Source organism: Adiantum capillus-veneris, chromosome 30 (genome assembly GCF_014529385.1).
Source record: "Adiantum capillus-veneris isolate H3 chromosome 30, ASM1452938v2, whole genome shotgun sequence".
NCBI classification, from domain to species: domain Eukaryota; kingdom Viridiplantae; phylum Streptophyta; class Polypodiopsida; order Polypodiales; family Pteridaceae; genus Adiantum; species Adiantum capillus-veneris.
This window is the reverse complement of record NC_140960.1, coordinates 10,714,147-10,738,447: the sequence shown is the minus strand read 5'-3', so window position 1 is coordinate 10,738,447 and position 24,301 is coordinate 10,714,147. Positions and strand designations below refer to the sequence as shown.

The 24,301-nt window shown below is 44.1% G+C and overlaps 1 protein-coding gene across 1 annotated transcript in view; it reads right to left on the bottom strand.

Moving 5' to 3' along the window:
* LOC147417533 (uncharacterized) overlaps positions 1 to 24,301 on the bottom strand; it is a 110,768-nt gene that overhangs the window by 992 nt on the left and 85,475 nt on the right. Inside the window, exons 24-35 of the mRNA XM_086507385.1 lie at positions 5,967 to 6,035; positions 5,806 to 5,882; positions 5,656 to 5,725; positions 5,388 to 5,537; positions 4,943 to 5,008; positions 4,603 to 4,747; positions 4,450 to 4,514; positions 943 to 1,008; positions 709 to 802; positions 443 to 479; positions 285 to 342; positions 36 to 146 (exon numbers count right to left, since the gene is read on the bottom strand). Of these exons, the coding sequence (XP_086363511.1) occupies positions 36 to 146; positions 285 to 342; positions 443 to 479; positions 709 to 802; positions 943 to 1,008; positions 4,450 to 4,514; positions 4,603 to 4,747; positions 4,943 to 5,008; positions 5,388 to 5,537; positions 5,656 to 5,725; positions 5,806 to 5,882; positions 5,967 to 6,035 (1,008 nt within the window). The remainder of the gene's footprint in view (positions 1 to 35; positions 147 to 284; positions 343 to 442; positions 480 to 708; positions 803 to 942; positions 1,009 to 4,449; positions 4,515 to 4,602; positions 4,748 to 4,942; positions 5,009 to 5,387; positions 5,538 to 5,655; positions 5,726 to 5,805; positions 5,883 to 5,966; positions 6,036 to 24,301) is intronic.

Below are 24,301 nucleotides of genomic sequence, written 5' to 3'. Positions count from 1 at the left end.
AAGATAATCGTTGTGCTGCAGGATAAAAGTTATACCGAGAAGGAGTGTGTAAGGTGTACACAAAACTCTACTGCAATGCCTGTTGACATGACGAGGTTCACAACTGAGATTCCATTTAATTGCACATCCAAGAAGGACATAATGCCCTGCATAAATAAAAAAAGAGCGCTTTTCAGTGGTTTTTTTCAAGCCTCAAACCAAAACTGAAAACACAGATTGTATTCAATGTCTGAATTTTAAGAAAGGCAGGACACAAAGATATATCTAGAATGAACACATCTTACCAGTATGTCTGTCACCATCATTGCTAATACAGCGATTATGACACTTGACTGCCATAAACTGTACAATAAGATGTTAGAATCACAAGAGACGCCTTGAAAATAATAGGACGAAAGCTGCTTTTTGTCAAAGAAGAGGGATGCCTCCAAGCTATACTCACCTGCTTGTTATGAAAAGGCATACCGCAAAAATAGCTCCTGATCAGGTCAGCGCAACAACATGAGAGTAAGTCCATCACCAAACTCAATATTGAAAGGGGAAAAAAGGTAAAGGGAATTTCTTCAAAACAGGTAAACAACTAGGAGTGCTCCAAATCATCAAACAAACATTTTGCCAAGGGATAACATGAATGTTAGCCTCTGTCAGAAATAACTCCAAATTCATAAAAGCATGCTATCTTGAATTTTTTTTCTCCGCAGTTCTTACCTAAGGCAAGAGCAAGACTAGTGAATGTCATTCTCCATATGTCCAAGTATTGCTCAAAAAATATATAGAAAACTGAATAAGGAAATATCTTCATCTGCAGAAAGAAAGCAAGATTACATCTAAAATAATATAAACGATCTCTCCACTTTGTCAAGCTAAATCAAAGGTGTTCTGGCATTTGATTCCTTCTTAAAGCCCATAAATATGAGTATGACTGGAGCTTTGAAATTTAACCTGTAAGGAGTCTGACAATTGTGAACAGAATTTGCGAGCGGCTTTCATCGATTCAATAAAATCACTCTGCAAAACAAATTAGCAGAGGTTGAGCTTGTATTGAAGCTAATTAAAGCTGCTAGATTGAAGCATAGAGGGCTCCAGGCTTGACACAGATTCATGTGACAGGAAAATTGTTTGATCACCATAAATATTGGTAAAAGACGTAACACAAGCGAAGCAAAAGAATAAACGAATAAAAGGTAAACAGTGTGCCCGTTTTAGACTTCATGAATGCGTAGCATATGAATGAAGTTAAAACTAAAAGCACAAAAAGGTACCCCTCTCTGGTATGATCCAGTTGGAACATTACACGTGTCGTGAATCGAAGCCCTTGACACGAAAAACGCCATCCATCATGAGCTACAATTGTACAGCTACTATGAGTTGTGATCCTACAATGAGTGGGACAAAAGTTTTCCCCTGCACAGGCATGAGCTTCTGTAAAAACCCTGATCAATGATACCATCCACTTTGAGTCTCAACTTCTAAACCCACTACCCCTTTGCTAAGCTGCACCTGTTTACGTTTTCTCCATCCATCTTACACATGACAACTGCATCCGCTGGTATGTGCCAAGAGAAAGTACCACTAGTATAAAAGTTGATTGTATATCTCTGATAGACTGTTGAATATCGACCTTTCCTAGAAATTTTCTGGTATCCATGTTACCCGTTGGTGACATGGCACTGATGACATGGCATATGGTGGATGGATGGCAGCCAGAAAGTGGGCATTGCGCAACAAACTAAAGACATGGCAACCTTAATGTGTCACAGTCCTCAGATGACCTGGTAGCAGAGATGACATGGTTGGAATGCACTCTAGGTGGCAAGCCAACACAGGGCTTGATGATACATATGAGGCATTTGGCGCTACACTAGCTGATGATGACTTGGCAGCAGCAGGGTTGCTGATGTGGCTGAAGATGTAAGTGCACTTGACTGGCAGATGATGTGACAATTGCAGAGACTGGAGATGTTCAGCCTGTGAATGGCAGCTAACCATAGATGATGATATGGGATGGGCTGCCGATGTGGCAGGGCATGTAGGTGACAGCAGCAAGATTGTCGCACAGTTGCCACCAGTTGGCAAGTGCCTAAGCATAGTAGAAAATGAAGTGAAATGAAATGTTATATTAACGTCTTCAAAAGGCCAAAATGACCTATGAGACCCAAAGGTTAGTGACTCCAGTACAATGTTTGGGAAACATTAAAAAAAAAAAAAAATGAGGGTACCTACTTACTACCTATATTGGGTAGCTATGTAGAGAGAGCAGCCAATATCAAAGAGAAGTCTGCATAATGCAGTCAGCCAGAGGTATAACCTGAAACCAGCTCGGCACATGGATAAAAGCAGAGAGGAAGTGTGCGCAAAAGCAAATAGAGCCAGCGCAGAGAACTAGAAGGCTCATGCACACACAATTTCTCCAGCTTTTATTGAGCCCTGATGTTTATCTGTCTCAGCTTCTGAGCCTCTTACTTTTAGACAATATAAAGTACCTCGTTAAGTACTAGGGCATAAAACCACGCAGCCCAAGTCATGGCATTGATATGCACATGGTGGGTAAGCATTTGGAAGCAATGTTACACACACCCGAGAGAGGGCACAGCATAGTTGGAAGCATGAGGGCCAACCTGAGTGCAGCAAGTCAGAATTGAGAAAACTGATTGGTTAAAGAATGTGACACCATATTTGGGCAGCCCTGTGGTGCTGTCCAAAATCGTCAGAGATTTGGACGTGTGCTGGCTTCCAGGTAGGATATGGCGTCGACCTATAGAAGGTAGTGTGTAGCATGTAGAAGGCGCCCAAGACAACGTGCAGCTTAATGATTCGATTCACCTGCAGGAAATAGCTAGTGTGTAACCGGCCTAAGAGCCGGGTCTCGCTTGCCCTAGAGGTTTTAGTGAATTTAAGTTTAAACATATTGAATTTGAAATTGTGAAATCATTGACTGCATGATGTGGTGTTTCCATATTTAAAGAATTTCACTCAACTTTTCAACGCCATGTCCTTCATTTGAGGAGTATCCTAAAAAAAACTCAAATTTTGATTGGTTAGTCTAACAAAAGCAAACCTAATACTGGTTTTTTTGTGAGTATTAAGTGTATCACTAGAATTCAGGGCCATGTTCCCTAGCGGTGAGTGAGACTATATCATAATACGTTTCAATTAATCTTACTAATACCACAAACCTCATGCGGCACTCGCTCTAAGAGGGCTCCCCCGTACGCCTTATTACGGGTGTTAAATTAAAAGGATCCTTCGTCTTTTCTGCAACATGTGAGACCTCTGCGTGCTGAATACAGCTGGTCCTTTCCTGCTTGTTCGTGGGAAAAATTGCCTGTAGCAAGTTTAAATGGCGCGCCAGCATCCGTCAAGGTCGGCGGTCACGGGGCAGGAAATTGTCGCCGTCTATCTACTCGTCATTACTGACCGTAATATCAGCTGCAGCCGTCTGATGATTGCCAGGTCAGCACCCACACCCGGAACCCACTCCCATGCATCCGGTGAGGAGCCGGCATGTGCGCAGGGAAAACACGATCAACTGCTGACCCCTCAGCTGGCGGAATTTTTGCAGCCCGAGATGCTCGCAACCTGCTACCTCAGCTTCCGGAATGCGGAATTTCCACCAACTGTCCTACATGTCAGACGACACCTGCTGGTCCCTCTCCCCCCGACGCTTGACGGGAGGGAATGGCCCTGGAGTGGCCTTTCCCCTGCAATGCAACTCCCCATGGCTCTCGGCTCCCGCCGATCACCAGGGGTCGTTGCATTACGGGGAAAGGCCACTCCAGGGCCATTCCCTACCCCGTAACTATTGACAGGTATGGGGCACCGTGCTGGCATTTGAAGGGCCCCCAAAAGGCACCCTTAGAGGGCCTATGGGGGGGCCCTCTAAAATCAAGCCAGCGTTGTACCTGCACCCCGTGCTACCAGTTTTAATATAAAGAAATTTCGCAAGAGGTGCAGAGTTCGGGACCACTACTGTCTCACCACTTGGGACTGTGAAAGTGTCAATTTGTCTTGAGTGCTTACTGTTTAACTCTGATTGTGGTGGCTTGCTGGGTCACCGCCTGTCTGATGAGGTTTAACTACCATTTTATTCTGAAAATTTGAGAAAGAATAATGCTCTCTAAAGTTGGTTGTTCTGTTCAGAAAAGTAGTATAGAAGGGTTTAAAAAGTGCATGCTTGCTTGCATACAATCAATAAAGAACTGGTACATTATTAACCCCACGAGTCAACTACAGCTTTGTCAAAGATTATTGAGAATAATAGCTTGACTGAGCAAAGATTGAGGTTACTCTTACATCCATTTGCCACATCCACTGCTGGATAGACAGATGAAAAAACCAATAAGAAATATCCGCAACAATGACAACTAGTTAAAGTTTAGTATTCCTGCAAGCTACCTCATACACTCATCTTCCACATAATCATCCTAATGGCTATGAGCACGAGTTTACCTGCTTGTTTACTGGAGTATGATAAGTCCGGAACTCTGATGCCTTGATAATTCCCGTTTCATAATCTATGCAGTGACCAAGCCATGTTTATCCCACAAATGAAAAACTCAAAATACTACCACAGATAAAACTTTTCGAGCTATCAGTTTTTACCATTCAGATTTATGCTCTTTGAATATGCACCCACACCACCCTTGCTGCAATCAGCCGAAGGCAATGCCTTCAGGAACCATGGAAGTTTCTCTCTGAACTGGCTTGTAGATGGCCGTCCAGAAGATAATTCTGAGTGTAAAAAGCACTGTTGCACATTAAAACATGGCAAATGAAAAATTGGTAGAAAAACCTTCCCGTGAGGTGGCCCTTGCAATACATACTCAGTGAAATAAATCATAGCCATGCATTGGTGCCACTTTGTGCCCTGGTAGCAAGCAACGCTAGGCCAGGCAGAAACCAATGAAACACCCAAAAATATCGAATAGAACAGTATACGTACTGTGGTGCAGTCTTGACAGACTTCACTAGTCCCACAAAAGTCCTCATCATCAGGGCAGCAGGGAGGCTGGCAAACATAAAACACAGGATTTAGCATGGTTTATTACTATTAGAAAAGGTTTCTTTCAGGATTTGATAACTATAAAAAGGTTTCTCCCCCTAATCTTATCTACCATGCAAATTCATAAAAGTAAACTGCATCTTAAAACAAGACAGTGACCACTATTCCAAATGAGGTTAAAAGGAGAACCATGTGTCAGATAAGGATGCCCATACGTAGATTTTCAATTCCAGCTGAATCCTTCCATAATCTAGTGCAGCTTCCTTATTTGATGTTTTTGGTGATAGACAACATTGAACGCAAAATTGTAGTTGCTTGAAAACATACCCATATCTTCTGTGCGTGGACACACTGAGAGTAATTCAAAAAAGGTTGCACTGTTTACCTGATCATCAGGAGGGCAATAACTTCCATTGATAAACTTCCGACAACATCCAAACGCATCTGGAGAAAGCCAGACAAGAAAATCATCCAGCCATGATGCAGCTGGCTTGGCTATAAAGCTTTTTTCTGGTGACTCTGCAGCACGAGAAATCTGCAGTTGAACCAACAATTAAACTGGCTACAATTAACTGTAGGAGACCACATGTGCAGAAAGAAAACATAATTGTACAGATGCTTTAGTAACATTCTACTAGGAATAATACACTTACCTCATTCAGAAGTGATGTGGGACTACACTGACTAATGGAGCATAGTAGATTTGTCTGGTTGCTTGAGGAACTGGGAAATACATAATATCACAGCATTAGAACATAAAAATGAGAATAAATTTAAAGTTCGAGATGCTCAAGCAGTCCAACCTGTAGTGATAATCCTGGACAACAAAATACAAAGGGGGTCCAACTCGAAGATGCTCTGTAATATTGTCAAAATAGCCCTGTATACGATTTGAGCAGATTACTAGAGAAGCCATTTCGAAACACAAAATGCATTTATAATCAAGCAAAAACTGTTTGAATACCTGAAGATAAGAGTCTCGTGGAAGAGCCACTTGCTGCTCCAGACCAGGCGATATCCGTGCAATTAAAGCCTGTGAAAGGTTACATGACACACACATGGTGCTCTTAGTTCAAGCAATGTCTTGTCACCCATTTCATGCCTCCCTGTTTATGCACTTCTTTCCAATTTTAATTGATGCATAAAAGTTGAATGACTTTGCCATCTAACACTGCACCAGTCTCTCTGTAACAAATGGTCAGCACGCTAGTCCTTCCCAGATGCCCCACCAGCCACGCCCACTCTTTGTCCGATGCCATGAACTTTGCAACCCTGCCATAGTTCACTTGTAGTCCCTGTTTTTCGGTTTACCCCCAAAACTCTGCTCCTTGCTTCTTGCCTTGCTCTCCCGGCTTGCTCAAGCTTGTTCATAGGACTGCTTCATTTCCCTTTTCTTTTTTTTAGTTTTTATTTTTTTTTGGGGGGCGGGGGGTGTCACAAATTGATGACGTGGCAACGCCCCTTTCGGTATTTCTTTTTGTATTAATTTGTGCTCAAAGTATAAGAGAGTGGAAGGGTTCTCATCTCAGACTCTGCGTCCAGATGCTCTGAGGAGTGGGAGCCCTGCCCATCTATTTATTGATTACAAGGGATGTCAAAAGCAGAGCCCCAAAAGCTGCCAATCTTTTAAAATAGGCTTAAAATAAAGCAAAGCCCAAAAGCTCTCCCAAAAAGCTTGCGTAGAAATTCTCCTACGCAAAAACAAATTTCCGTAATGTTGCAGCGTGAAAAGCGGAATCTGTACAGCCAGCCTTGTCAGCGGATTTTCCGCCGCAAATCACAGAGGACCATACACTGCCACGTCAGCATTTCTGCAATGTAATTTCCGGCTTGTTTTCCCTGCTGCCTTGCTCTAGCAGTGTGTTGCCACGTCACCAGTTTGTGACATACCCCCCTCTTGAAAGCATTGTAATCGCCCTCGATTACCTTTGCAAAACAGACAAAAGCCATAAACTGTCTAAGCAGACACTGACTGTTAGTACCAACACACTAGGAACACACATCTAGCACATGTACCAATCGACAATCACATCATAGGACATCACTTGACAAATCACATTTAAAATTCATTCGGATCCCAGACCATGATTAATCAACAACGTATTTAGCAATCGCATCTAGATCCAGTCGACACCTCATAGATGCCCGATTAACTAATCTTTATTGCAACCATGTCTATCGAGATCTTTCAGACCAAAATACTGAAGTCATTTCGTCTATTAATTCCTGCACTTAAACAAGTCAAGAACAAATCAGTATCATATTATTGGGAATTCCAGTTCATAAAGTCATACAGTAGAATATTGTCAACTCACAGTATCCCTGAAACTCAAAAAAGACATCAATGACTTTAGTGTCAAAATCGGGGCAATTTATTGACAAAGGAGTGGAGCAACTCCCGTCTTGTGCATATCCGCTGCACCAAATTCCACCCAGCTGAGTTTGGGGTTCAATTTAGAATAGACTATGCTAAACCAAATGCTTCAAGGTAAAGGTTCACAATCTGAGGAGTATCTGTCAAGTCCTCCTCCTCCATCCACTTTGCATCCAATGCGGGATAGCTCTTGAATTTAACCAAGAACCACCTTATCATTTTACCTTTTACCTTTCTATCTTTATGTGCCAAAATCTGTTCTGGAACGAGTATAACCTCGTTTTCCTCCACTTCGGGTTGCTCATCTGGCTCCCCATCATCGGACACATCGACTTTAAAAGGCTTCAGGAGACTCACACGAAAAGCATTGTGAATCCTCCAAGTATCGGGCAACTTCAGTCTAAAGGAGACATCATTTATCTTTTCGGAAATTTGGAAAGGTCCATAGTATCTCATGCTATTTCAAATCGCGACGATGTTGATCCACCGCCTTTTCCTGTCTTTCCTGAGATTTCTCTAAAGCCTCCCGGACCAAGTCCAAGTTTCTCGTGAACTAGTCGGCTTCAAAAATCTTATCGTTCGTGCTAAGAAAGGGTGGAACCTTTGTAGCAAATTCAATAATCTCAAATGGCGCGTTCCCCAGACTTCAACAAATCCAGTAGACTCAATTTGCAATCTCAGATTGCCTATCTGTCCGCAGGTGGAAAGATAACGAAAATTGCAACCGTGTGCCAATGTTCTTCCAAATAGCCTTCCAAAACAAACTCGTGAATCTGGGGTCTCTGTAGGAGACAATTGTCTTAGGCATACCATGTAATCTGAATATCAGGGCAATGAACAGTCTCGCTAAGTGATCCGGCTTGACTGTGTTCTTCACTGGAATGAATTGAGCTTGCTTGGTAAATCTGTCAATAACAGTCCAGATACAATCATGCCCACTCTGTGTTTTCGGGAGATCAAAAATGAAATCCATTGCAACACTTTCCCAAGGGCAGGTGAGTATGGGTAAAGGCTGTAACAATTCCTCTGCTTTATGCCTGTCAAACTTGACCTTCTGCCATACCAAGCAACAACGTACAAAATTGTCCACGTCCTTCTTGAGTCTCGGCCAAAAGAAGTATCTCTCTACACCTTTCAAGGTGGTAGCAATGCTGCGGTGACTTGTAAATCACCAATGAACAATGGCATTCGGTTAAAACCGTTTCCCTTAACGACTGTGTAACGCACAACATCGTTTTCTTCATCAAGTCGCCATCCTGAATGGAATATCCCGCTACTACCTCTCCATTCCGTATCCAAGTGAAAATATCTGCAAAATCTGTATCTGTGGCATACTGAACGACCATATCCTCGAAGGTCATATGATGTATCGCAGAAATAGCCAGAACCCATGGCTTCCGGGACAAAGCATCCGCCACCAAATTCTTTTGTCCTTGCATTGGACAATTTGGAAGTGAAACTGTGACAAGATGTTCGCCCACCGCATCTGCTTTTTTCGATAGTTGCTTCTGTAACAAGAAGTAGCGTAAACTCTGGTGATCTGTGAAGACCGTAAAATCGGCTCCGAGTAGGTAATGTCGCCACTAAGTAAGAGCATGGATAACTGCCAAAAGCTCTTTCTCATATATCTGTATCGGCTCTCGTAGGCAATGACATGGCCTTCTTGCATTAAGACCGCACCCAAACTACGACCACAAGCATCACACTATACTTCAAATGACTTTCGCAAATCCGGCAAAGTCAAGATTGGTCGTGTACTCAATTTCTCTTTCAATGTCTAAAAGGTAGTCACCTCTGTGGATCCCACGAGAAAGGGACTCCTTTTTGTGTCAAAATATGCAAATGGAAAGCAAGCTCTGCAAACTTTCTAATAAACCGCCACTAGTACGAACGTAAGCCCAAGAAGCTTCTGACTTCATGGACATTCTTCAAATCGGGCCAATCACGAATAGTCTCTATCTTGGCGGGGTCCATCTACACCTGTCACCCACAAGATGGGCACCACGTGCCAATAGAAAAGAACAGACTGAAAGAGACTTTTAGCACTTCAATAACAACTGAATTGAGAGAGAGAGACGACACGCGATACGGAGTGGCGGAATTCCACCCAAGAGAGTATTGGCCCCAAACCTTGGCGCCCCTTTCGGTATTTCTTTATATTGCATCAACACAGTACAAGCCGGTACTCGAGACTCTGCAGCTTCTCGAGGAAGCATGCCAGAGAATGAGCCCTAACCTCATATTTAAAAGGCCCTTGGCGTGAAAAGCAATTACAGTGAAAAGCCTTCAAACTTAAAAGCATCTGGTCCAAAAGCAAAGCCAAAAAGCTGTCAACGTAAATCATGGAAATCCGTACAACCTGCCACGTCATCAGCCAGTGCAATTTTCGAAAGTCTCCCTGCTGCCCTTAGGGTTAGGGTTAGGGTTTTTGCAGTTTTAGGGTTACGGATTCCAGAATTAGGGTTTGCAAGTTTTAGGGTTAGGATTTTCAAAATTAGGGTTTGCAGGTTTTAGGGTTAGGGTTTCCAGAATTAGGTTTCAACAGTTAGAACTTAGGGTTTTTGGCAGAAATTAGGGTTAGGGTTTCTGCTCCAGGACAACCACGTCATCACTTTGTGACAGTTTAGGCCCCTCGGCCACATCTGTAAGTTGGCTCCATTCTTTAGGCTTTGACATGTCAGCAGTTGTTACAGCACTCCTGCTGCTGAGACGATGTGTCCCAAAAAGTGTATCTCGAATAGGAAAAATTCACTTTTCTTTGCATTAATCACCAACTTGTGATCTTGTAACGCCTGAAAGACCTGTAGCAAATGTTCTCTATGCTCTGCCTCATCCTTGGAGAAGACAATAATGTCATCAAAGAAAGTGCCCAAAAAAAATCTGTACTCTTTGAAAGTCCTGTCCATCATTCGGTTAAAGGTCGCTGGAGCATTGATAAGCCCAAAAGGCATCACCAAAAACTCGAAGAAAGTGAAGGTCGTCCGAAAAGCTGTCTTTTAGACATCTCCCGGCGCGTTTCAGATATGATGATATCCGCTCTTCAAATCGATCCTGCTGAAACAAGAGGATCCATGTAGTCGGTCTAGAATATCATCTATCCTAGGAATCGGAAATCTGTTCTTGATGGTGATTTTGTTGAGAGCTCTATAGTCAAAGCACATTCTCCAAGGAGCGAATGCCAACTTCTTTTCACTTGAATTGGCGGCTCGATTTGGAATTACGCCCAACAGGCTGAGGCCACAGGCACAGGTAGTTCTAGCGGCACCCAAGCGGGATGATGCCATTACACCGATCATTGGCAAACTTCATTTGCAATGTCAGGGTGTTTAGGACACGAGGACTTCTATGTTATGCCCTTGGGAGGTTGTTACGTCCTCCTCGAAATCCCTTTGTACCAAAAGAACAATACCGTGGTTGACTATCAGGCTGAGAAAGCGACTTTGACAACTGAAGGACACAGCGATTGTACTTGATGAAATTCAGCTTCTTTCCTTGATTTTTTGGAGAGAACTGAATGATGATTGAACGAGGACTTCTACGTAATGCCCTTGGGAGGTTGTTACGTCCTCCTCGAAATCCCTTGGTACCAAAAGAACAATACCGTGGTTGACTATCGGGCTGAGAAAGCGACTTTGACAACTGAAGGACACAGCGATTGTACTTGATGAAATTCAGCTTCTTTCCTTGATTTTCTGGAGAGAACTGAATGATGATTGAAGGTTGAATAGTTTTGACCTTGATAAAGAAGGCCAGGATTTTCTCCACACTCATGCCAATTGCTTTTCAGAGGGCCTGCCAGGCGAGTTGCCACCAGCTCGTCCTGAGGATCATAGCATTGATCCGATACCTGGAAGCACACCACCAAACCGGCCACCTTACCGTGTGAACCGAGCCAAGAATGAAGAGATTTTGAACCAAGTGAAAGACCTCTTGGAAAAGGGTCTTATCGAGCTGAGTACTTCACCTTACTGCTCTCCGGTGTTGTTGGTTTAAAGAAAGACAGATCTCCATCTAAGAAATGAGGGCCTCTTGTTCTTTCACTTTGCCCTAGGTGCGGCAAAGTTTGTACTTTCGTCCATCGGATTTGGTTCGGGCCCCACGCAATGTGGTACCAGTTCTGTTTTCATCTGCCTTTTCTGTCACATTCCTCTGCTGTAATAGACTTGGACACTCCAAGTCAAGATTCTACCGCAACACGACAGGAATTCACTTCAAAACAGCTCACAGTTCACAATTGATTCGACATAGCCCAGCGGAGTTCCATGCCTAGAGATATTGGCCCCAAAGACTGGCGCCCCTTTCGGTGTTTCTTTTTGTATTAATCTATTGCACAAAGTACACAGGAGTGGTTGGGTCTCACTCTCAGACTCTACGTCCAGATGCTCTGAGAAGTGGGAGCCCAAGTCACTATTATAAAGGTTTACAAGGGATGCTAAAAGCAGAGCCCCAAAAGCTTTCACAAATTAAGCATATCCTCTCACAAGACATTGCTTGATTAAAATAAAGCAACAAGGTTCTCTCTCTTTCTTTTGCATAGAATAAAGCAAGCCAAAAGCTGCCACTGCTTTTTTCCGTACGCAATCTGCCACGTCAGCAAGTCCGTACAGTTTTCGCGTTTTCCGGTGCCATTTTCGGGAGTTCGTACGACAGTGCCACGTCAGCAGGATAGCCAGCTTTCTCGGGACTGATCCCTGCCAAAGGTGTGTGTGTGTGTACTAGGAAGCCACATCACCAGTTTGTGACATACCCCCTCTTGAAAGGATTGTAATCGCCTTGAATTACGCCTACAAAACAGACCCAGGCCATAAACTGTCTTAGCAGACACTGACTATTAGTACCGACGCACTAGGAACACACATCTAGCACATGTACCAATCGACAGTCACATCACACGACATGACAGGACATCACATGACAAATCACATTCAAAATTCATTCGGATCTCAGACCGTGATTTATCGGCAACGTATTTAGCAATCGCAACTAGATCCAATAGGGCCCTCACAGATGCCCGATTAACTAATCCTTATTGCAACCATGTCTATCGAGATCATTCAGACCAAAATGCTGCAGTCATTTCGTCTATTAGTTCCTACAGTTAAACAAGTCAAGAACAAATTAATTTCATATTATCGAGAATTCCACTTCATAAAGTCATACAGCAAAATACTGTCAGCTCACAGTATCCCTGAAACTCAAAAAGAGACATTAGTGACTTTAGTATCAAAAATCAAGGCAATCTGATGACAAAGGAGCGGACCAACTCCCCTGTTGTGCATACCCGCTGTTAGAACTCAGTGACGTGGCTGCCCAGTACACACACACACCCTTTGGCAAGGACTCCCGGTTGCACGCTGAAATGCTGACTTGGCATGGCTGTACGGTAGCCCCCGGAAAATGCGGAGCTGCTAATACGTGGCAGGCTGTACTGACGTCCGCTTTTTGCGGCGCAATTTACGGCAGTTTTGGCCCAGCTTTTTGGCTACGCAATTGACAAGAGAAAGAGAGCTTTTGCTTTATTTTCCTAAGAGGCCTTGTGAGAAGAATGGCTATGCTTTATTTTTGAGATAGCTTTTGATTTACCAGCTTTTGGGGCTCTGCTTTTGGCATCCCTTGTAAACCTTTATAAGAGTTGTTGGGCTCTCACTTCTTAGAGCATCTGGACGCAAAGTCTAAGAGAGAGTCCTGACTACTCGCTTGTACTTTGAGTTGCAGATTAATACAAAAAGAAATACCGAAAGGGGCGCAAGTCTTTGGGCCAATATCTCTAGGCATGAAACTCCGCCGGGGCAATCTCGAACCAATTGTGAACTGTTGTCACAAACGGGAGCGCATAGCAATATAGAATATACTTGGATAAATAGAATTTATCACTTAATACTGAAGCCAGAGGATATAGAGAGAAATAGAGAGAGAGAGAGAGAGAGAGAGAGAGAGAGAGAGAGAGAGAGAGAGAGAGAGAGAGAGAGAGAGTGAGAAGATCGACACGGTATTGGGGACCAGAAGATGGGCTGGTCCCCTCCCCCCCCCCCCCCGTAATAGTATCTTTATTACTGAGGAGAAGTCTATACAAGCACTTGAACTGAACGTGTTACCACGTTCGTTCTAGAATAAGACTTGATGGTTCCCGGAAGCCTCGGCTTCCTATTCCTAGGGCAAAACCCTATCCCAAGGAACTTCCGTTCCTTATTCCAAATCCTCGAGAATCAAGGTTCTCGCCTCTGGATCTCACCTTCCACACTCAGGGCACGGCATCCCTGCAACTCTTTTCCAACTCTGTTTCCAAAGTCCTCTTCTCGCAGAACAACTCTGCTTTCCCGGACGCGAAGTCCTTACTTAATAATCCCCACTTCTGGATCACAACTTGCGAGACTACCTCTCTCCGATCCGTGGATCTACTTCCCAAACTTGGGTATGAAACCCTTGGGCTGATTTGGCTCTAGTTCCTTAGAGCGCTTTCTCCTGCAAAGGCTCATGCCTTCCTCTGCTCCTACTCCCTCACTAAGAGGAAGTACACCTGCAAACAAATACTTAGAGATCATAACATGAAAACCATTACCTTCAAAGTCTCGACGCTCAAAACGCAACTCGGTTCTCGAAAAGCAATTCCCCGGAAGAGATCTCTACATAGAAAATCCTCTCTTCCAATCCTACACGCAAAAGAGGTGTGTTCTCGGGTTCCTTCTCGTAAATCAGCCCCATCTACGACGTTTATGGGCTGAAAACAGAGAAAAACAGCAACTTGTCACAATGGAAACACACTCCGTAGGCACTTCTTTGCGAGGGAACTCACGCACTGGGTCTTGGCGACATCTGGTACACTTGGGGCAGCCATGGGCATCACCGGCAACGTCTTCTTTGCGGCTAAAATCTGCAGTAGCATCTTCTTTTTTGCAAAAACTAATCTTCTCCTCTGAGTGAGGGCATGTGATGCTTTTAAAGCTCCTGGCCACGGCACGAATAGCTAAGCACAAGCTGCTCGCGTAGAGATCGCGGCCCTTTTTTTTTTTTTTTTTTTTTTTTGCGCTGTTCTACCTAAAAAAGAGAGAAAAATCGCTGGCTGATTTATACTGCTTTATTTAATCATAGACTGCCCACTTATTAAGTGGGCGGCCAATCACCTTTAAAAATGGTCTGAATCTGTCCAAAAACTCAATAAAACCTTATAAAATTACAACAATGCTTTCACACCACGTCCCAGGCGTCCCTGGATGCAATCACATGCACAGTTGCAATGCAGACATAAACTTCCTCGCGGGAAAGCATCTGCTTTCCCAAAAAGCAATTCCGCTTCCTTAGGAAGCGTCTGTTTTTCCTCAAAGTTTCCTCTGAACCCATCTTCATTCAAGTGCTTGCTTTTCCTTGTGCACAATTCAAACACAGTACTTCCTCCTAACTATGGATATTCCCTTTCCGATGCACCCGTCACCCACCTTGTGACGCATCAGGAATACCCATCACCTAGTCCTTTCCTACCGAACTTACGGTACAATCTCCTTCACAATGCTCTATGTCACCCCATCCTATGACGCATCAGAGATGTCCGTTCCCGCATGGTCGGATACTTCTTCCCGATGCTCCCTATCACCCATCCGATGTGACGCATCAAAAGTACCCGTTCCTGGTGGCCTTACAGATATTCCCATTCACAGTGCTCCCGTCATTACTCTGAATGACGCACTAGGAATACTCTGTACTCGGATGTCTCCAGTGAGAAAAACCCTCTCACTTAAAATTCCAATAACTCATTTAGAATTATTTTTCCTTTGTGTTCCAAGCGAGAAAACCCTCTCACTTATAAATCCAATAATTCAATTAGAATTATTTTTCTGTCAGATAAAGCAAATTTAGAACAACTGTGAATTGTTTTGAAGTGAATTCTTGTAGTGTCGCGGTAGAATCTCGACTTGGAGTGTCCAAGTCTGTTACAATGGTATCAGAGCACGGCCGATTTCTCTTCCAAGGGAAATCCGATCCTTTTTACCCGGCACTTATGGCTTCAGACAGAGATCAGTTGAATTCCTTTGCATCCGCAGCTGTAGGAAGAGTCACAACGAGATTCACGCGAGTACGGCCCGCCTCGGCCTACTCATGCGGAGATCGAAGAGATGGAGCGTCGACAATTGATCGGCGATGCAACAAAGATGATGCTAAATTTTGCGAAGGACCCGAAATTTGCAAAATTTATGAGCCAGACCTCCTTCGACGAGGTGCATGCACAGTGGCGGCAGACCACAAAACCACCCCTTGAACCGGCACTGAAGAAACCTCCTACTCCAAGGATGTATGCAGAGCAAGAATTAGAAGAGGTGGTTGATGCACGAATTGCTCAGCTTTAACGTGCAGAACAAAGCAAAAAAGAACGACAAAAAGCAGAAGAAAGGCGTTGACTTACCAGGTTATTTGGGTCGTCAATCTACATTTGCATCGGCAAGAAAACAGAAGAAGCGTGTTCGATTTAAAGGAATACCCAGTTCTTCTTCTTCTTCTGACAGTTCTTCTAGCTCCTCTGACTCGAGCAAAGAAGAAGACAGAAAAGGTAAAAAGAGAAGCAAAAAGCAAAGCTTCGGAAAGTGCAAGAAAAAGGCAAAGAAGCCAAAATCTCGCCCCATGGTTGATAGTTCTACAGAGGAATCGTCTTCAGATAGTTCGGACTCTGACGACAGGAACTTTTCTGCAAAGAAGAAGAATTTTTATAAAGCCAACCAGTATGACTTTCTGGAAGATAAAAGCAAGAAAGTCTGAGAGTTTAAGGAAGGTGGAGAGTCAATCAAATTTGACACGTTTTCTGGTTATAGAGATGCTTCGAAGCCTTTGTCTTTCATACAACAATTTGACATAGCTTTCTCTGGAGGGCATTACTCAGAGCACTTCAAGATTCGGAGAGCTGCCTCTTACTTTAAGGGAAATGCTCGAACTTGGTGGTCCACGCTTCTACTAAACAAGACAGCGCCAGTTAAATGGCTGAAAATCAAAAGGCTTTTTAGTTCTTCTTGGCTGACTCGAGAGTATGAATGTGACATACGAACTGCTTGGAACCATCTTCAGATGACCAAGAAAGATACAATGGACGCTTATTGCGAGAGATTTTGGAGCTCTTTTCTACCCGCCTCTTCATTTAAGAAGATCTCGTTCAAAGAACATATTGAGCGGTTTACCTTGGGTCTTCCTACAGAGATCCGAGATCACTGCTTAGAACAAAAGTCAGCTTCCATTCAAGAACTGATGAGTCATGCGAAACGGGGTTTTGTCATTCACTCAGGTAGTTTGACCTACCCCACGACGGACGAGAGTTTGACCTACCCCAAGCACGATGGACGAGATTACAGAACATGTCAGGGGTATTTGGGGCATGAGGACTTCTACATAATTCCTTTGGAAGGTTGTGATGTCCTCTTGGAAATTCCCTGGTACAACAAGAACAACGCTGTGGTTGACTATCGGGCGCAAAAAGCCACTTTGAACACAGAGAAGGGCAGAACCATTGTACTGTATGTAAAACTTAAGGGCGAATCTGTCCCTATTGTATCGGCTTCGGCCATTTCAAAATTAATGAAATCCATCTATTTGTTTATTCAATCTTTTTGAGAGAGATGAATGATGAGAATAGGACAAATATGTCTGAGCTTGATCAAGAACGCCAAGATTCTCTCCACACTCATGCCGATTGCTTCACAGAGGGCCTGCTAGGTGAGTTACCACCCGCTCGTCTTGAAGATCATACCATTGATCTGATACCTGGAAGCACACCACCGAACCGGCCACCTTACCGTGTGAGCCGAGCTCAGAACGAAGAAATTATGAACCAAGTGAAAGAAAGGGTCTTCTTGAAACCGGCCCGTAGGGCGGTAGACGTTGGCTTTCACCCGAAATTCTTTACATTAGACACACACACACACACACACACACACACACAGAGCACTTTACAAGGGTAACCTGTAACGAGGATTAACACCTAAGTACACACACGGCTCGGAAGCTAGAATGCTCCGAGCAGACACCGACAACCTGTATGCCCCAAAATTGGCGCCCCTTTCGGTATTTCTTTATTCTTTAACAGAGGGAATAAAACCTGTGATCTCCTACAAGCTGCCCCGTACAATCTAGGCTAAGAAACACCTGTTCTGGCCCGATTTCGGCAACATAACTGTACTAGGACGCTTCACAATCAGTATCCCCACGCAATAGGTGACTTTCCCGACGCATACGGACACTTTGCAAAACCTGGCAAGAACCTGCAGCACGCTGAATTCTCTGTTTTCTGCCCCAAAAATGCGCCAGTTCACCTGTACAGCGGTCCCCTCACGTCCCCGAACCTCCTAGGGGTATTAGGGTCCGTTTAGGGCCGAAACCCTAAACCTGCAAAAATATACAGCAGGCTGTAATTCCCTGTTTTGGGCTCCGTTTCGCGTGCCGGTCGCATCTGTAGCAAGACCTTGAGCTCCCGCACCTATAAGGCCACTTGCCCTTTGAATCGGATGAGATTTCTGGCATGAAACCTCTCCGAATTCACCTGTACCTGCGGGGGATTAGCCGCTAGCTAATCTAGTACATGTGCAAGAGGGTCTTGCCTCAGCAATCGTGCATGAACCCACATAACTGTACATTGGTCAAATGAAAAGCCCACTAGTGGGGCATAACATACTGCTCGTAGGGGAGAGAGAGAGAGCAGTGCATAGCGTGCAGGGCATCACTCCTGGCACTGCACTGTACATAAGAGGGAAAGGAAGCACTCCATAGCTCTTAACCTATGACAGAATGCAAAGGAGGCCTCCTCCCAGCTTCAAAATCAGCGCCCATTTTTCCCTTATGAGGCAAGTGCACAGAAATGTGCCACTTGGCGCATTTACAAGCATTTTCCCGTTTCGTCATTACCGGAGGTAATGACGCGAACACATTTCTCGGCCCAAAATAGCAGTTCCCTAAATTTTAGGAGATGCTTCCGTTGGGCTCCCACTGGTCTTCTGACCATCTATCCTCATTCGGACAGCATTCAAAAATGCAATGTGGCCCAACTATCGGATACTTTCAGTTGGTAGTCACACCTTGACTTTAGGCCTTTATTGAGTTCGCTTCCTAGTATCCACCAACTTGCTAAGTGCGACAGAGGGACCTATATGATCTGCTCTGAGCCTACACATCCTCTTACCATACGAATTCCAGTGCCGACCACTACCCATCTGCGGGTGAAACTACCGTTCACATTGGCCATGCAATGTCCGACCGTTTGCTAGTTCAAGAAGAGGGTCTCAGAAATAAAACAAAACCCCTTGGAAAGAAACCAACAACTAAAGTTAGCAGTTGCCACGTCCTCGTGACATAGTTAACAGTTGCCGTCCCCGTGACACTTCTCCAGCCTAGTACCTCACCGTACTGCTCTCCAGTGTTGTTGGTTTTGAAGAAAGACGGATCTTGGAGAATGTGCATTGATTATAGAGCTCTCAACAAAATCACCATCAAGAACAGATTTCTGATTCCTAGAATCGATGATATACTTGACCAACTTCAGGGATCCTCGTGCTTTAGCAGGATCGACTTGAAAAGTGGATATCATCAGATCCGAATTGCGCCGGGAGACGTCTACAAGACAGCCTTTCTGACGACTTTGGAGTTATTTGAGTTTTTGGTGATGCTTTTTGGCCTAACCAATGCTCCTGCAACATTTAACCGGATGATGGACAGGTTTTTTCGAGAGTACAGACTATTTGTTGGCACTTTCTTTGACGACATCATTGTTTTCTCCAAGAATGAGACAGAACATAGAGAACATCTGCTTCAGGTCTTTCAGGCATTATGAGATCACAAGTTGGTGATTAATGCGAAGAAAAGTGATTTTTTCCTACCAGAGATACACTTTTTGGGACACATTGTCTCAGTAGCGAGAGTGCAGATGGACCCGGCCAAGATAGAGACTATCCGTGATTGGCCCGATTTGAAGAATGTACATGAAGTTAGAAGCTTCTTGAGATTGTGTTCGTACTACAGGCGGTTCATTAGAAAGTTTGCAGAGGTTGCTTCCCCTTTGCATATCTTGACACTAAAAGGAGTCCCTTTCTCGTGGGGACCCACAGAGGTGACTGCCTTTCAGACTTTGAAAGAGAAATTGACTACGGGACTAGTTTTGACTTTGTCGAACCTGCACAAGTCATTTGAAGTATATTGTGATGCTTGTGGTCGTAGTCTGGGTGCGGTGGGCGAACATCATGTCACAGTTCCACTTCCAGATTGTCCATGTGCAGGGACAGAAGAATGTGGTGGCAGAAGCTTTGTCTCGGAAGCCGTTGGTTCTGGCTATTTCCGCGATACATCATAGGAGCTTCGAGGATATGGTCGATCAGTATGCCACGGATACAGATTTTGCAGACATTTTTACACGGATATGGGATGGGGAGACAGTAGCGGGATATTCCATTCGGGGGCTACTTGATGAGGAAAACCATGTGCATTACACAGCCGTTGAGGGAAAAGGTTATGACCGAATGCCACTGTCCGCCCCTGGAAAAGTATTGCAATGGATTTCATTTTTTATCTCCCCAGAACATAGAGTGGTCACAATGGTATCTGAACTGTTATTGACAAATTTAGCAAGCAGGCTCATTTCATTCCAGTAAAGAAAATAGTCAAGCCGGATCACTGAGCGAGACTGCTTGTGGCCCAGATCTTCAGATTACATGGCATGCCCAAGACGATTGTCTCCGACAGGGACCCCGGATTCACGAGTTTGTTTTGAAAGGCTATTTGGGAGAACATTGGCACACGGTTGCAGTTCTCGTCATCTTTCCACCCGCAGATTGACGGGCAATCTGAGGTTGCTAATTCAGTGGTACTAGATATATTGAAGTCTTACATCTCGGATTAGAAGACTCAATGGGAAAAGTACTTACCTTTGGTGGAATTTGCCTACAACAACACGATACACTCTTCGACGGGGAAGGCGCCATTTGAGATTATTGAAGGTGTTGTGAAGGTTCCACCCTTCTTAAGCACAAAAGATAAGATTTTTGAAGCCGATGAGTACACGCGCGACTTGGACACGGCTTTTGCCAAGGTCCGCGAAGCTTTGCAGAAATCTCAGGAAAGACAGAAAAAGGCAGCACATCGCCATCATCGCGATTTGAAATTGAAGGAGAATGATTGGGTGCTCTTACGTTTTGAGAAGGCATGCCTGACAAAGAAAAAGGGAAAGGAGAGGCTTTTTCCAAAGCTTAGTATGCGGTACTACGAACCTTTCGAGATCTCCGAAAATACAAATGATGTCTCCTTCCGACTGAAGCTGCCCGGAACTTGGAGGATTCACAATGCTTTTTATGTGAGTCTCCTGAAGCCTTTTAAAGGTGATGTGCCTGAAGATGGGGAGCCTAATGAGCAACCAGAAGTGGAAGAAAACAATGAGATCCTTGTTCCAGAACAGATATTGGCACCTAAGGACAAAAAGATTAAGGATAAAGTGAGAAGGCGGTTCTTGGTTAAATTCAAGAACTATCCTGCATTGGATGCAAACTGGATGGAGGAGGAGGACCTAGCAGATACTCCTCAGATTGTGAAACTTTACCTTTAAGCTTTTGGTTTAGCATAGTCTATTCCAAATGGAACCCCGAATTCAGCTTGGCCGGATATCTGGTGCAGTGGGTATGCACAAGAGGGGAGTTACTCCGCTCCTTTGTCAACAGATGCCTCGATTTTTGATACTAGAGTCACTGATGTCTCTTTGAGCTTCGGGGATACTGAGAGCTGACAGTATTCTGCTGGATGACTTTATGAAATGGAATTCCGGATAACATGAAACTGATTTGTTCTTGACTTGTGTAGGTGCAGGAACTGTTAGACGAAATGACTACAGCATTTTGGTCTGACAATAGACATGGTTGCAATAGGGATTAGTCAATCGATCATCTTTGAGGTCCTGAGTGGATCTAGATGCGATTGCTAATTGCATTGCTGATAAATCGTGGTCTAAGATCCGAATGAATGTCGAATGTGATTTGTCATGTGATGTCCTGTCGATTGGTACATGTGCTAGATGTGTGTTCCTAGTGCATCGGTACTAAAAGTCAGTGTTTGCTAAGACAGTTTATGGCTTCTGTCTGTTTTGTAGAAGTAATCGAGGGCAATAACAATGCTTTCAAGAGGGGGGTATGTCACAACTCAGTGACGTGGCTGCCCAATACACACACACACACCCTCTCGCAAGGACTCACGGCTGCACGCTGAAATACTGACGTGGCATGGCTGTACGGCAGCCCCCGAAAAACACATAACTACTGACACGTGGCACGCTGTACGGACGTTCTCTTTTTGCTGCGCAATTTACAACAGTTTTGGCCCAGCTTTCTGGCTACGCAATTGGCAAGAGAAAGAGAGCTTTTGCTTTATTTTCCTAAGAGGCCTTGTGAGAAGGATGGCTATGCTTTATTTTTGAGATTTGATTTACCAGCTTTTGGGGCTCTGCTTTTGGCATCCCTTTTAAACCTTTATAAGAGTTGTTGGGCTCTCACTTCTCAGAGCATCTGGACGCAAACTCTGAGAGTGAGTCCCGGCTACTCGCTTGTACTTTGAGTTGCAGATTAATACAAAAAGAAATACCAACAAGGGCGCCAGACTTTGGGGACAATATCTCTAGGCACGGAACTCCGCCGCGCCAGTCTCAATTCAATTGTGAACTGTGAGCTGTTTTGAAGTGAATTCTTGTGGTGTCGCGGTAAAATCTCGACTTGGAGTGTCCAAGTCTGTTACACCCGCTGCACCATATTCCACCCAAGCTAAGTTTGGGGTTCCATTTAGAATAGACACATTCACAATCTGAGGAGTATCTATTAGGTACTCCTCCTCCATCCACTTCGCATCCAATGCAGGATAGTTCTTGAATTTAACCAAGAACCGCCTTATCACTTTACCCTTAATCTTTATGTCCTTATGTGCCAATATCTGTTTTGGAACAAGGATCTCCTCGTTTTCTTCCACATCGGGTTGCTCATCAGGCTCCCCATCTACAGGCACATCGCCTTTAAAAGGCTTCAAGAGACTCGCATGAAAAGCATTGTGAATTCTCCAAGTATCGGGCAGCTTTAGTCGAAAGGAGACATCATTTATCTTTTCGGAGATCTGGAAAGGTCCGTAGTATCGCATACTAAGCTTTGGAAAAAGCTTCTCCTTTCCCTTTTTCTTTCTTAGGCGTGCCTTCTCAAAACGTAAGAGCACCCAATCGTTCTCCTTCAATTTCAAATCGCGACGATGGCGATCTGCTGCCTTTTTCTATCTTTCTTGAGATTTCTACAAAGCCTCGTGGACCTTGGCAAAAGCCGTGTCGAAGTCACATGTGTACTCATCGGCTTCAAAAATCTTATCTTTCGTGCTTAGGAAGGGTGGAACCTTCGTAGCACCTTCAATAATCTCAAATGGCGCCTTCCCCGTCGAAAAGTGTATCGTGTTATTGTAGGCAAATTCCACCAAAGGTAGATACTTTTCCCATTGAGTCTTCTGATCCGAGATGTAAGACTTCAATAAATCTAGTACCACTGAATTAGCAATCTCAGATTGCCCATCAGTTTGTGGGTGGAACGATGACGAGAACTGCAACCGCGTGCCAATGTTCTCCCAAATAGCCTTCCAAAACAAACGCGTAAATCTGGGTCCGTGTAGAAGAAAATCGTCTCAAGCATGCCATGTAATCTGAAGATCTAGGCCACAAACAATCACGCTAAGTGATCCCGCTTGACTGTTTTCTTTACCGGAATGAAATGAGCTTGCTTGCTAAGTCTGTCAATAACAGTCCAGATACCTTCGTGACCACTCCGTGTTCTCGGGAGATCAAAAATAAAATCCATTGCAATACTTTCCCAGAGACGGGTGGGAATGGGTAAAGGCTTTAACAATCCCTGTGATTTATGCCTGTCAAACATGACCTTCTGGCATACCAAGCAACTGCGTAAAAAATCGACCACGTCCTTCTTGAGTCTCGACCAAAAGAAGTATCTCTCCACACCTTTCAAGGTGGTATATGCCATGGTGACCCGTAAAAGGTGGACAGTGGCATTCGGTTAAAACCTTTTCCCTCAACGGCTGTGTAACGCACAACATCGTTTTCCTCATCAAGTAGCCATCCCGAATGGAATATCCCGCTACCATCTCCCCATTCCGTATCTGAGTGAAAATATCTGCAAAATCTATATCTGAGGCATACTAATCGACCATATCCTCGAAGCTCCCATGATGTATCTCGGAAATAGCCAGAACCAACGACTTTCGAGACAAAGCATCTGCCACCAAATTCTTATGTCCCTGCACATGGACAATCTAAAGGTGAAACTGTGACAAGATGTTCGCCCACCGCATCTGCTTTTCCGATAGCTGCTTCTGTGACAAGAAGTAGCGTAAACTCTGATGGTCTGTAAAGACAGTAAAATCCTCTCTGAGTAGGTAATGTCGCCACTGGGTAAGAGCATGGATAACCGTTAAAATCTCTTTCTCATAAATCTATGCTGTCAATTCCGGCCTTGAAAACAATCCGCTTTCGTAGGCAATAACATGGCCTTCTTGCATTAAGACCGCATCCAAACTATGACCACAAGCATCACAATACACTTCAAATGACTCCTCTGCAAACTTTCTAAAGAACCGCCTGTAATACGAACACAAGCCCAAGAAGCTTCTGACTTCATGGACATTCTTCAAATCGGGCTAATCACGGATAGTCTATATCTTGGCTGGGTCCATCTCCACTCCTGCTACTGAGACAATGTCCCAAAAAGTGTATCTCGAATAGGAAAAATTCATTTTTCTTCGCATTAATCACCAACTTGTGATCTCGTAATGCTTGAAAGACCTGTAGCAAATGTTCTTTATGTTCTGCCTCATTATTGGAGAAAATGATGATGTCGTCAAAGAAAAGTGACAACAAATAGTCTATACTCTTGAAAAATCATGTC